At 44.8% G+C, this 14,540-nt stretch overlaps 1 protein-coding gene across 3 annotated transcripts in view; it reads right to left on the minus strand.

The window, feature by feature from the left end:
• Positions 1-14,540, minus strand: part of LOC137524256 (E3 ubiquitin-protein ligase TRIM31-like) — a 73,080-nt gene that overhangs the window by 19,696 nt on the left and 38,844 nt on the right. For all 3 annotated transcript variants that reach the window (XM_068243916.1, XM_068243917.1, XM_068243914.1), the window contains 2 exons: positions 8,863-8,922; positions 5,724-5,783 (listed from right to left, as the gene is read on the minus strand). In XM_068243916.1, the coding sequence (XP_068100017.1) occupies positions 5,724-5,783; positions 8,863-8,922 (120 nt within the window). The remainder of the gene's footprint in view (positions 1-5,723; positions 5,784-8,862; positions 8,923-14,540) is intronic.

Below are 14,540 nucleotides of genomic sequence, written 5' to 3' on the forward strand. Positions count from 1 at the left end.
AGTCAGTTATCCTATATTGTATAGGAGCTATCATCTGCATAGACACAAAACGATCGTCGTTCGTCCCCCTAGTGCCCGGTAGTGATGGGAACTCCAGCTCTTTTCAACGCTTTGGCTCCCTTTAAAGAGCCGGCTCTTACGGCTCCCAAATGGCTCTGGTTAGTATCAGTTAGACGCTTATTTGCAGCTTCTGGCCATGGCTCCTCCCCTTGAGCGAAGCCAGCTCCGCCTTCTCCCCTTAGCATGGCCTGCCCTGCCTCCTCTGTCTCACAGCCCTGCCCACCGCTCTCAGACTACAAATCATGATCTTCACTACCAGCTCCGCCTTCAGGATCTGAGGTAACTATACTCCGCCCACCGCTCTCTTCTACACCTCTCACTTACCTGCCAGCACTGCCCCCTGCAGATACACATCCCACCCCTTTTCAGTACAAACACCAGAGATGAACAGGAGTGGTTGAAGCGCCTCTTTTTCGCCTCAAAGCATCAGCTCCTAGAACAGACTCGTTACCAAACGACACATCACTAGTACCCGGTTCACCAACCTCCTCTCCCACTGCCTCCATGCACGATGTTAGCATAAGCACATAGCTGTGATTGTTTGCCCTAGAATGGTACTGGCCACGGCAGCAATAAAATACTAGCATGGAAGATGCCCGACTCTGTTCCTTCTTTTTTTGTACCCTTCCTTCTGGTTTTCAAGCAAATGCATTTCCGTCTCTAAATCCACCACTGACCACGCAGACAACGAAAAGAGACGAGATGGTTCCTTATTACTCACATCAACTGTTTGAGTACTGGACTATTTTCTTCTACTTGGATTGAAGAATCTCAAAGACATACTGGTAAGTTAAAGGGCTTCCCTGCAAAAAAAAAAAAGTCTCTAGACTGTGTTAGGGCTGGTTGAGATGGACATTTAGCAGCATCTGTGCACTTTCTTTACCGCCGGGATCCACCACATCCCACATTGAGATGAATGGGAGCATTCTTCTTAATGTATTTATAGTCGTCAAAAAAATTAATAAATGTTTTCTGTAAAAATTGAATTTACATAGAAGATGCATGTAGGATGTGGGCTGCATGTTTGAGGTATATTTTCCCAGTTAGGCCCGGTTCACATTAGCGTTTTTTTCCGGATCGGAACCAGAAGGTATACTGTACAAACGGAACGGATGTGAAAGGATCCAATGTTAACCTATGGATCCATTCACATGCGTCTGTTGGTACGGATACGTTCCGGTCCCCGGATCTAAAAATTGCTGCAGGCCCTAATTTTCCGGACCGTTCTGCTTAGCGAGCGAAACTAGACTAGGGCAATGGAAAACAGAAAGAAACTGACGGTTCCACGAGGGATGGGGGCATGGGCCGATGCAAACCTGATCGACGGGAGGGTGAGGAAGGGGGATGCAGCAGCCGGGCTGGTGGGTGAGGGAGGGTTTATACATACCTAATCTTCCATAGCAGCCAGCGGTAGAGGCTTCCGTCTTCCTCCGCGTCATGTGACTAGTCACATGGCGCGGTGTAGTCACAGTGGAAGAATAGGAAGCCTCTACCGCCGGCTGCTACGGAAGATTAGGTATGTATTTGCTAAGTGAAAACGGATCCGATCAATCATTGATCAGATCCGTTTTCACTATGTGAACCGGGCCGCGGACAGAGCCATCCGGATCCAGTGAAGCGGAGACCAGATCCGCTCACCGGATGCTTTTGGTTCAAAAATGCAATATGAACCAGGCCTTAGAGAGACTTTCGACATACATTTTATATGGCCATGCTCCTGTTTGAATTTAAAAGTAAAACCTTACACCCACACAACTGGACTCAGGAAAAAGTGAGAATTGTTCACGAAACGCAGAGTCCTTTAACAGTAAGGCCCCGTTCACATGTAAAACGCCGGCAATTACCGCCAGCGTTTTGCGGGAGTGATTTTCACGCGTTTAATGAGGAAAAATCACTGGACACTGCGGCAGTTTTGGAGCAATCGCGATTAGCGATGCTATGCATGCTAAACGTGAACTGCCGGCAAACCGCTGCATGTAACACGTTTGCGGTTAACGCTAACAGAGAACACTGCCATGTGTTACATGTTGTAGTGTTTTTTTAAAAACTGCTAGCAGTTTGCCCTTGCCGCTCAAGTGAGAACGGGCCCTGAATATTTAGTGTTGCTGATGTAAATGTCTTTATATAAGTAACTAATTAGGTCCACACTGTGAATCCTTGACTGTAGTATTTCATTTGTGGACCTGATAATTGTCCTAAGTATTCCAGGAAAACAAGCATTAGCCAATTGGCTGGAAATTATGGCAGCAGTGATGATTACCGGATGAAATCTGAATAGGTTTATTCGGACTTCATCCTGCTAATTAAATCACCTGTGCAGGTGGGCGAGGGGGTTAACCTTACCCATCAGCCGTCTTCTTAGATCCGTCCCTCGGGGCCTCCCATGCTGCGTTCCGAGCCGTGGTCACGTGATTACAAACACTTCCTCCTTCCGGGTTGAAGGAGGAAGTGTGCAGTCACGTGACGCGCTTGGAACGCATTGTGGGAGGTGCCGAGGGACAGATCTAAGAAGAAGTCTGATGGGTACAATTAACCCCCCTCGCCCACCCGCACAGGTGATTTAAGTAGCAGATTTCATCTGAATCTGGTTTTTTTGAGCATCCCTGGATGGCAGTAGACAAAGACCAGGTGATAGTAGAGATGATAAATGTAGCAGTGACAAGTGACGGCCAACATCAGGAAGGAGGCGTATAAGAGGCTGGAGGAGCTCCAGGAACTGGAAGAGAATCGAGAGGAGGTGGAACATGAAGGCCAAAGTGGCTCCAGCAGTGGTCAGCGCAATGGGGGCGGATGCCTAAGTTATAGGATTAGCTCCAACACATCCCAGGAACATCATCCGAGAAATCTTTCCAGAGGAGTAAAGAGCTGGGAGAAGCTAAGCTATAGCGCAGAAACCTCCAGCTTCTACATCTCTGGCAAAGGATCCCAGGAAGAGCCGAACACATACCACCCATACAGGGCGAGATAACATTCCGCTAGGTCATTTGGCTTGCTTCCGGAGAGCTGACCTTAGGTTTTGAGTGCCCCCATATGGAGGTGGGAAGGGGTGATCATGGACACCAATTTCTAGATATGCAGAAAACTGTCAGCAGTATTTGATGTAATCCATACTAAATCCATTATTTTATGGCCAGCAGGGAAAGGGCACAGTTGGAGGTGCAATAGTGTAAAACACACAACATCTAACCAATTCCTAAAATCAGGGCGCATACCCAGAGATTAGTGAATCACTATTTAACAGCCGCTAGATGTCTGATTGCTTTATATTGGAAAAAGACCTCCTGTCCTTCTAAGCAGGAGTATCTGAATAGAGTGGCCTATGTCTATAAACTAGAATATCTTACTGCTCAACTGTCGGACACTATACACAGATTTAACAAGATTTGGGAGAGATCTCCTCTGTTTGTGAATTGAGCAGGGTTCAGTTAGATGAGAACTAGGGGTATATGCACCCTAGACTAGTATGGTCTCCATAGTCTCATAACTAAAAAGCATAATCCAGACACTCGATCTGCTCTCTTTCTTCCTACTCTTTTTCTTTACTTTCTTCATTTTCTCTCTCTCTCTCTTACCTCCCTTAGGTATTCTCTTTATAAATAAACAAAAAAGTCCTTAAGAAGTTATCTGATAATTGTAACATTCCAGGGCTTCCCTCAGAGGAATGGTAGGATGATTGGGGAGCTTGGTAATCCCCACCACCATTCCAGATTCACTTTAATCTGCTACTCATGTTAAGAGGGATACCCTGGGGTTTCCTTGTATTGGTAATGTTGTAACTTAAGTTTGTATTTCTTTATATTGGACACTGTTGTTACATTCTGTACACTGTATATTAATCAGTGCAAGTTAATATGTATCAAGCTTTTACTTCTTAATAAAAACTTGAATGAAAAAAAAAAAACACACAACATCTATAGTCAGTGTGGCATAAGGTCAATTTAAAGTGGTCTGAAACATAACATTCAATAAAAATGTGTTTTCCTACTTTTTATTACCCATACAGTTATCATATTTGCTTTTTTGCACAAGTAATATTGTCCATTTACAAATTACAAGTTCCCAAAGTACAGTTTATCTGCTCTGAAAGCAGCCATTGCAATCTAATCAAGCTGCTTTTTATTATATATTAAAATCTACTAGTGAGCTCATCTGAACTGTGCGTATGCTAGAAGCAGAGGGAGCTTGTTTTCAGTTGTTACACACAATGTAACAACTGGGGAATGTAAACAAAAGATAATGTTATCTCCTCTCTGGATGCAGATCATAAGCTGAAGGAGCTTTCCAGTGCAGAGTAAAGTTCTGTGTTTAACTGTTTGAATGCTGTTCTGCTTAAAAAAATGTGCTAGTAGGTTTAAAGCGGATCCGAGATGAAAAACTAACTATAGCAAGTAAATTATCTATATATCTTATATTAGGTTTAGATAGTTTACTCAGGCCATCTAGCAGCAAACAGCTTCAAAAGTAAACTATATTTGTTTCCTGTGATACAATGAGAGCGGCCATGTTCACATTACACACAAGCAAATCTGCTTTGCATCTCCAGCCCTCAGCCTGTCCCATCTCCTCCCTCCTCCCCTCTCCGTCCCCTTGCCCATGAAATCTCGTGCATGCTCAGTGTGTGCTGGGGTGTAATTTGAGTGAATGCTGAACTGTAATTCAGGGAATGCTGAACTGAGCTGTGGAAACCAGATATTACTAAACCTTTGTTGCTAATAATTACTGATGGGACATGCTGTCATTTGTAGTGCCACAGGCGTTTTATAGCCAGCTACAGCCATCTCCACTGCAGCCAGCTGACAAATCCTCATTCATCATACATTAATAAGATCACACAACAGAAAGTACATCTTGTGCTCACTGCTCAGTTACACATCGTAACTTACAGTGTTGCACTGTGTGTGGCCATTAGCTGGTCTGATGGAATGCAGGCACAGATAAACAAAACTTCAATCATTGTGCAGAGAGGAAGTGACCACAAGAAAGTGAAACTGCACATCACGCTCCAGCTCATTACTCCCCGTTTTGTTTCTGGAGCCCAGCAGGTGAAGAGATGTAATAAGGGACGTAATGCAGAGGAAGTGTGGATGTGAGTGCAGGGGGAGGTATCAAGTTACTTGCAGTCAGTGTCGACTGTCATTGGAGTTTAGGGAAGGAGGGGATCTTGTATTGAGCTGTTACGCACAGCTCACAGACTCCAATTACTCACAGACTTCAATTAAAAATATAAATAAACAAGAAACCAGGCTGACTCGCTGACAAGTGCTGAACTCACACAAGCATCGCGTGAGTTCAGCTGCTTCTGGCTAGGAACGCCCCCTTCTCCTGCTTCAGTGAAAGACTCCTCCTGCCGAGACTGAGCTCCCATAAGCATGTGGGTCATGGGACTGAGAACGCCGAGGCGTTGGAAGGGCTGGGGGAGTGGCATTATTACTTTATGAGGCAATTAAGTAAGAAAACAAAAAAATAAAACTTTTTGAGGAGAAGATTGCCCTAAAAATTATCTATAAGAGTCACATTAATGAAAGGTGCAAATCTTCACCTCAGATCCACTTTAATGCTGTAAGCAATATTTTAGATCAAAGAAGAAATGCTGAGTTTCAGACCACTTTAATGTTAATGAAATTGACATTTTATTGCCATAAAACCACATAACGGTTCCTCACCTGTCTTGGGGGCTGTGCCAGGGGGAACAGGTTTGGTCTGTTGTCGATTATTCCGTGGTCCTAAAACACAAAATGGCAACAGCTCAATCCATTATTTTATGGAAAGCAGGGAAAGGGCACAGTTGGAGGCGCAATAGTGTACAACACACAACATCTACAGTCAGAGTATGGCTTAAGGTCAATCTACTTTGAGGTTAATGAAATTAACAATAGGTGCACTGGAGGGACAACGATGAGACGGCCACCAAAGCAGGAACGGCTTAGCAGGTGGAGCCTTTTCCTTCCTCATCTTCTCGGTTCTCTTTTTACTAGATTTGTATGTGGCTATTTTCAGTGTCTCTCAGTGCAGTTTCTAGGCTAAAATGCACCCAGGGCGAGGGTGTAAAAATTGCGCCCCCCCGGTATAGGTAGCCAGCTATAGGTCTCCCCCGAGTATAGGTGGCCAGGCATAGGTGAGCCAGTAAAGTTGCCCCCAGTATAGGTTAGCCAGGTAGTTGCCACCAGTATAGATAGCCAGTATAGTTGTCCCCAGTATATGTTAGATAGGCAGCCCCCCCCCCCCCCGGTATAAGTTAGATAAGTAGGTGCCCCCAGTACAGGTTAGCTAGGTAGGTGCCTCCAATATAGGTAGCCAGTATAGTTGCCCCCAGCATAGATTAGATAGGTAGGTACCCCCAGTATAGGTTAGTTAGGTAGGTGCCCCCAGTATAGGTAGCCAGTATAGTTGCCACCTGTATAGGCTAGCTAGGTAGGTAGGTGCCCCCAATACAGGTTAGATAAGTGCCCCCAGTATAGGTTGGATAGGTAGCTTCCCCCCAGTATAGGTTAGATTAGGTAGCTGCCCCCCAGTATAGGTTAGATTAGGTAGGTGCCCCCAGTATAGGTTAGATTACGTAGGTGCCCCCAGTATAGATTAGATAGGTAGCTGCCCCCCAGCATAGGTTAGACAGGTAGCTGCCCCCCAGCATAGGTTAGACAGGTAGCTGCCCCCCCAGCATAGGTTAGACAAGTAGCTGCCCCCCAGCATAGGTTAGACAGGTAGCTGCCCCCCAGCATAGGTTAGACAGGTAGCTGCCCCCCAGTATAGGTTAGACAGGTAGCTGCCCCCCAGCATAGGATAGATAGGTAGCTGCCCCCCAGCATAGGATAGATAGGTAGCTGCCCCCCAGCATAGGTTAGACAGGTAGCTGCCCCCCAGCATAGGTTAGATAGGTAGCTGCCCCCCAGTATAGGATAGATAGGTAGCTTGCCCAGTATAGGTTAAGTAGGTAGGTGCCCCCTCATAATGGCGGAGGGGGGAGCCGGAGCCGCGGGGAGGGCAGCCCGACCTCTCCCTCCCTCTCCCCGGGCCGCCCTCCATGCTCCCCCCCTCGGACTACAGGCAACAGAGTTAGCGCGCAGGGAAGCGCTGCTGTACAGTTACTCACCTCCCTGGATCCGATAGCCGCTCCCGCCCTGCTGGTCTCCTCTCTGCAATGTAGCCGCTGATACACACGCTGTCGCTGCGTCCTGTTTACACAGGAAGCAGCCGCGTGTGTATCAGCGGCTAGGCAGAGAGGAGACCAGCAGGGCGGGAGCGGCGATCGGATCCAGGGAGGTGAGTAACAACTGTGTACAGCAGCGCTTCCCTGCGCGCTAACTCTGCTGCCTGCAGTCCGAGGGGGGAGCATGGAGGGCGGCCCGGGGAGAGGGAGGGAGAGGTCGGGCTGCCCTCCCCGCAGCTCCGGCTCCCCCCGCTATCACAGCGCCCCCCCTTCCTCTGCGCCCAGGGCAGCGGCACGGGCCGCACGGCCCTAGAAACGGCCCTGGTGCCTCTACTGGCAGCCTGAGGCAATACCTGGACCCTACAAAGCTTGCCCAGGTAGCCTAACTCCACCGGCATGGCACATCAATAGGAGATTTGACGTATCTCTCAGACGTGTCTCAAGAGGTTGGCGGGGATTCTAAGAGAGCCTGAGCCTTATAAAATGCCCTCCAGCAGGCCATTGGTGTAAAGGTCTATGACCAAAAAATTTATAACAGACTTCATGATGGCCTGAGGGCCCGCCACCCTCTAGTGCTGCCTGTAACATTGCTTAGGATCACCAGTTTGGTGGTGGGTCAGTGTTGGTCTGGGGAGGAACATCCAAGGAGGGACACTAAACCCTCAACAGGCTAGACAAGGCCACCTTGACTGCCATTAGGTATTGGGTAAAATCCTGGGACACACTGTCAAACCCTACACTGGTGCAGAGGGGGTCTTGGGTTCCTTCTGGTGTAAGACAATGGAGGATGAAGGAATTGATACCATTGACTGCCCCCACACTCACGTGACCTAAATTTAACCTCCCTGGCGGTAACCCCGAGCGTGACTTGTGGTAGCCGCCGGGAGCTCTATGCAGAGTACAGCGCGCAGCGGGCATCTTAACTCACCTGCCCCGGGATCCAGACGTTGGTAGCCAATCCCCTTCCTGTCCTCTGAGTCTCTGCATCCCTCTAGTGAGATTGCCATTGGCGATCTCACAACAGGGTTACAGCGCCACCTGGAGGACGGAGGGAACATTGCAGTGCTGGATCCCAGGGAGGTGAGGGAGGGCTGGGGCTGCTGCAGGCTCTCTAGCAGCTTGATTTTTTTCCCCTGGTTTAGGGTCTGAAAGTGTTCTGAAAGGACCCTAAAATCCAGAAATAATTATACTGTCAGGGAGGGTAATATAACGTCACCTCTAAGACATTATGTTTTGGTTTATCCGAAGCCACCCAGGACACAAGCAAGGCAAGTATCAGACTCAGAACCAGACAGCACATGGTGATAAATGGGATTCTTCTTTATATAGGCATAGAGACATTAAACCTTCATTGGCACAAATAACTGTTCTCATCTGGTCATCAATCGATGTCTGCACAGCACTTCCGCAATTTCCATGCCTGTCACAAACCACAACCACCAATCGGACGTGGTGACATATTCTAGCTAGCTGCTTTATCCCTGGATGCTGTGGGGAGCCTAATGCATCTCTTCTCACTTTCCTTCCCATAGAACAGTACATGGATTCACTGAGCCCAGCCTGGCTGCCAGAGGTGTCTCGGACAAAATTACCATTTCGCTTAGCTAAGCTCTAAAGTTTTTCCTGGGCTTTGCATCCCCTTGTGGCCGTCTTACCTGTTGCCGGTTTCTCCGATGCTTGGGCAGCAAGATTGTCTTGGTCACCAGACTCTGTACCTGAAAGACAATGTTGCCCAATTAAAGCGTGAGGGAGGAGCTTGGTGGGAGGAGTCATTCACAAGTGTACAGTATAGAATGCAAAATGGGCTGCAATGGGAAATGTTAACATTTTCAAGTGTCTGATTATAACGGAAAACCTACAATGAGGAATAGAGAGGCTGCCACATTTACATCATTTCGAAAAATGCCATTTGCCGGGGGTCATACTGATCGGTCAGATTCTGTAAGGAGTTTCCCTTTAAACTGCTTTCAGGTGACTTGCCACAATCTGGGCTTTTAGCGGTGAGTACTTTTCCCTCAGATACACACATCTCTACACCCAGCAGATACAAAAACAACACAAAGCTTCATTCCATTTAAAGCGGATCCGAGATTAAAAACTAACTATAACAAGTAACTTGTCTACATATCTTATCTAAAGTTTAGATAGTTTACACAGCATATCTAGCTGCAAACAGCTTTAAAAGTTTATGATTAATCCTGTGATACAATGAGAGCGGCCATGTTCTGTTTGTCACAGGCTGAGGGCTGAAGATGCTATCACCTTGCCTGTGTGTAAATTCAGTTCCCTCTCCTCCTCTCTCCTCCCCTCTGCCTCTGAAATCAATGGCTAGTAGCCTCCTCCTCCCCAGACTGAGCTCCCATAAGCCCTTGCTACAGTGCCAAGGCAGAAAAGGAGCTGTGGGCGAGGCTTGTTTAGTTTATAGGGAATTATAGTATTAAAAAAAAAAAACTATTTGGCTTGAGGAATGCCCTATTGACTATATGAAAGGAACACAATTATGCAATGAGTAAAAGTTTATCTCGGAACCACTTTAACAATAGGGAAAAATATTGACAAAGCGTGCCTCACGGATAATGAAATTAAACATTATCTAAAAGTATTTATTAAAAGGTCTGTAATGATTATAAATAAAAAAAAAATAAAAAAAAAATCACATAATTTATTGATTATCCATTGACCACTTAAAGCGGTTTAACACCCAGCATTACAACTTTGCTTTAAAAGATTGCTTACAGCTTACAAACTATTATGCCAGATTTTTTTTTAAGCAGAAATTCACTGAATGGGTTAAACATGACATTTTAGTGTTGGATTTAACTAGGAATCCGCATCCGTTCTTATCTTTTAGTTACAAATGTATCTTTATTTGTTATACAATTAGACCTTTGAAAAGCCTGCGGGGGAAGCCCTCTTTGTTCTCTCAGGGCTCTTTCACATCAGAGCTTGCGTTGGAGAACGCTCAAAGCATACGTTTTGTTGTATGCCTTTTACTGCGTTTTGATATGCGTTGCACTGCAGTGAGTGTGCGTTTTTAATCCGTTTTCAATGCGTTACTGCACATAGAAAAACGCAGGCAATTTTTTTTTCTTTTAGTTGTCAACTTTCTACATTGTTCCTCTGTTGCATTCTGGGACTGATTGCCTGCGTTAACGGATTAAAAACGCGCACAGTGTGCGTTTTACATTGACTAACATTGTAACGCATAAAGCTAGCGTTGGCCAAAAAACTGCGCCTGGGTGCAGTGGAACGCAACGCACAAAAAGGCTGCGTTATATGTGAAAGCTAAAATGAAAGTCTATGGACTTTCATTTCAGCTTGGGTAACGCAAACTTTATCCTTTGCGTTGAAACGCAGAAAATCTGCCCTAATGTGAAAGAGCCCTCAGAGCAGTGTTTGTTTGTTACATTGTAGATAGATACATTTGTAACTAAACAAGCAAGCAGGGCCCTTTCACACCAGAGGGATTTTTCAGCGTTTTAACGCCACGGCCGAAGTTGGCGTTTTGCTAGGTAAAAGAAAGTCCATAGACTTTCATTTTACCTTTCACATCTAACTCGGCGTTTTGGAGCGTTGCGTTTCAACGCTCCCAGGAGCTTTTTCAGGGCTGTTAACAGCCGAAGTTGGCTGTTGGCGTTTCAATGATAGTCAATGGAAAACGCCAACTTCAGCGTTTTCAAAGCCTTTTCAAAGCGTTTTACAGCTATCTTGTTCACTTATTTTTATAGAAGAAAAAAAAAAAAGGACGTTTTCATATGGGCTGTAAAACTCTTTCAAAAGGCTTTGAAAACGCTATGTATTGGCGTTAAGCAAAAGGCTGACTTTCAGCCTTTTCTACCACAGCCTCTAGTGTGAAAGAGCCCCCGAGTATTTCTAGCTAAATGCAGCACTAAAATGTCATGTTTAATCCATTCAGTGAATTTCTGCTAAAAAAAAATCTGGCATAATAGTTTATAAGCTGTAAGCAATCTTTTAAAGCAAAGTTGAAATGCTAGGTGTTAGACCACTTTAAAGGAGTTATCAGGGAAAATTTAATAAAAGAAGTGCTACTTACCGGGGGCTTCCTCCAGCCCCAAGCTCCCAGCATGTCCCTCGCCGCAGCTCTGCCCGCAGCCGTTCGCCGCAGCTCCGTCCCAGTCCCCGGCGATGACGTCAGGCCGACCTCCAGGTACTACTGCGCAGTCCGCTCCGCCCCACGTTGCGGTGATTGACAGCACCGCTCGTGCAGGCGCAGTACAGACCGACCTGAAGGTCGGCCTGACGTCCTCGCCGGGGACCGAGACGGAGCTGCGGCGAACGGCTGCGGGCAGAGCTGCGGCGAGGGACATGCTGGGAGCTTGGGGCTGGAGGAAACCCCCGGTAAGTACCACTTATTTTATTAAATTTTCCCTGATAACTCCTTTAATGACAAGCTGACTTATAAAAACATCCTGCTAGAGCCTCTTAATGGCTCCAGGACGTTTTTATAAGTCAGACAGTGCTGCTGCCGCTGCGCACGTGCTCATGCATTCCCGTGCACGTGGGCGCTCCCACGCGTGCACTTGGGTTCCTGTGCGTGTGCACATGAGAATAGTGAGAGAAAAAAAAAACCACCAAAGAAAAATATACACCTTTATTTCTAAATACTATATTGTCACCATACTTTATACTAGGGACATAATTAAAATCTTGTGATAACCAGGACAAATAGGCAGACAAAATGTGTAGGCTTTATGCACAGTAGCAGTGTTTATTTTAAAACTATAGGGGATAACTTATTACCATGCCGCAAACTTAGACATGATTAGATACTGGTGGAACCCTTCTGCAACTCAACCATGGGTGCTATTCGAACGTAAAGAATTAGGTGTGGACCTCAAAGATCTCCTTCTTAGCATAAACGTGGAAGCTAAACCTCCTAGATCCCCATTCCCGTCGATCCAAGCGATTCTGCGCTCCTGGGAATACTTTACCAAAAACCCTCCAGACCCCTCTTCCTCTATACCAATCAAGGTAAAACTAACAGTCCTCAAACTACTTTCCCGAGATCTTAACCTTAACCTTTGGGATAATTTAGGTCTAACATAAACGACCTGTTCATAGGAAACAAAACAAGATCCTTTAATGACCTAGTAAGTGCATACAACCTCCCGGATACCCAACTGTTCACCTATCATAGAGTCTATCACATAATCAAAACATTAAGAATACTTCCCCCTAAACTCCATGCTTCTGTAGCTACTATGCTTAACTATAAAGGATATTACAAGGGCGGAATATCAGTTTGGTATAGAGCTCTGCTTTCAAACTCACGTTCAGCGCTTAATAAACATGCAAATATATGGTCAATTAATCTTCTAACTACCATTTCGTGCCCTCAACTCCTCCAAGCTCATAAAATATTATCTTCCATTTCAAAATGCAACACCCACTGGGAGATGATACGTAAAATTCTCTAAAGGTGGTATATGCCCCCAAGAAGAATTGCCTCCTTCTCCCAGGAAGTCCCACAGGTGTGCTGGAAATGTAATAAACAAATAGGAACATATATGCATATGCTTTGGAGTTGTCCATTAATATCTGAACTCTGGAATAAAGTTAAGCACCTAATATGTCAGTATTTGCTCCCAGACTTCTGTCTTACTCCTCAATTAGCTCTACTCTTAGTAGATTTCGACAAAATCCCCAAATCCCTACAGCCTGCTGTTTGTCATATTATATTAAGCGCTTTACAACTAATTCCTGCTAACTGGAAATCACAAGAAAAATTTGAAATAGCACAGCTCTTAGCCAATACTTGAGCAAATCTACACCTGGAGTATAAGATCAGAGTTATGCTTCATACACACTTGAGACAAAAGTCTTTGGAAAAGGCAAGATCACAGACCAATTTTACCCCCTTCCATGTAGTATGAGAGCCATACCTACACAGTCTATTCTATGGAGCTGAACTCCCCATCAAATAAAATCTTTGCAAGATGCTGCACACAAAGATGCCCGTACACACTCAAAAGATCATTATCTGCAAAAGATCTGTTCCTGCAAAAGATCCGTTCCTGAAAATGCATTCATAGTCTATGATATCTGCAGATCCTCATACACACCTAGTTTAACTGACAATCATCTGCAGATCATCTGCAGATCAGATCCACCAGGATGGATTTTCAGATCCGCAGAGGATTGCCAGATATGCAGATGAAGTCTGTTAAACAAGGTGTGTATGATGATCTGCAGATCTCATAGACTATGAATTCATTTTGCAGGAACGGATCTTTTGCAGGAACGGATCTTTTGCAGATAATGATCTTTTGAGTGTGTACGGGCATCTTTGTGTGCAGCATCTTGCAAAGATTTTAATCTGATGTGGAGTTCAGCTCCATAGACTAGACTGTGTAGGTATGGCTCTCATACTACATGGAATGGGGTAAAATTGGTCTGTGATCTTGCCTTTTCCAAAGACTTTTATATCAAGTGTGTATGAAGCATTAGACTCTCCCTACCACATGGAAATTTTAATTTCCCACATTCCTGGCTCGCCCCATAGGCTTACTAATTTACTTTATTTTTATTTTTTTTAGAGATATAAAATCCATCCTTTGAACATAAAATAACTAATAATCCTCGATAAAAGTTAGAATTTTTTTTAAATTGTCTCATAAGTATAGGCAACTAAACTAGTTTCTGCATGATGGAAATAACTCACGGCCTTAAGCTGTTTAACTGTTTGTATTTTTTTTTTTGTTAGGATTATGTTATTGTTTTCTTGTTGTTTTCTTTTCTTTCTCTTTATGTTCTCTGCTTTCCCATTTATATAGCCATTCCTGAGTAATATATCTGGCATCATTACAACATAGGCAATAAACTGACGGGGGTCCTACGGGGCCATCTGGTTCCGCCAGTTGATACCTAATGCTGTATACCCTGCTGTCTACCCGTTGGGTTAAGTAAATGGCAGTGAAGAGGTAAACTGGGTAACAAGGAGGCTACCCCGGTTATCATAAATGATGTATGTATATAAAACTTGCTCTGTATTGGACATAATGTCGCATGCTGTTTATTAATAATAAAAATTTTATGATGGAAAAACTATAGGGGATGAAATTGGAGAAATGGTACACTTTTTCATTTTTTCCTTGTTTTTCCCTTTTAAATGCATAGAAAATAAATTACTAAAAAAAAAATAACCCCAAAAAGCCCAATTGGTGGTGAAAAAAAACAAGATAAGATATAGATCATTTCATTGTGATTAGTAGTGATTAAGCTATTGGCAAATGAAAGGGATGAGTACTGAAAGGTGAAAATCGCTTTTGTCCGTTAGGGTAAAAACCCCTTTGGGGTGAAGTGGTTAAATAGT

This window comes from Hyperolius riggenbachi, chromosome 7, assembly GCF_040937935.1.
Source record: "Hyperolius riggenbachi isolate aHypRig1 chromosome 7, aHypRig1.pri, whole genome shotgun sequence".
In the NCBI taxonomy this organism is placed as follows: Eukaryota; Metazoa; Chordata; class Amphibia; order Anura; family Hyperoliidae; genus Hyperolius; species Hyperolius riggenbachi.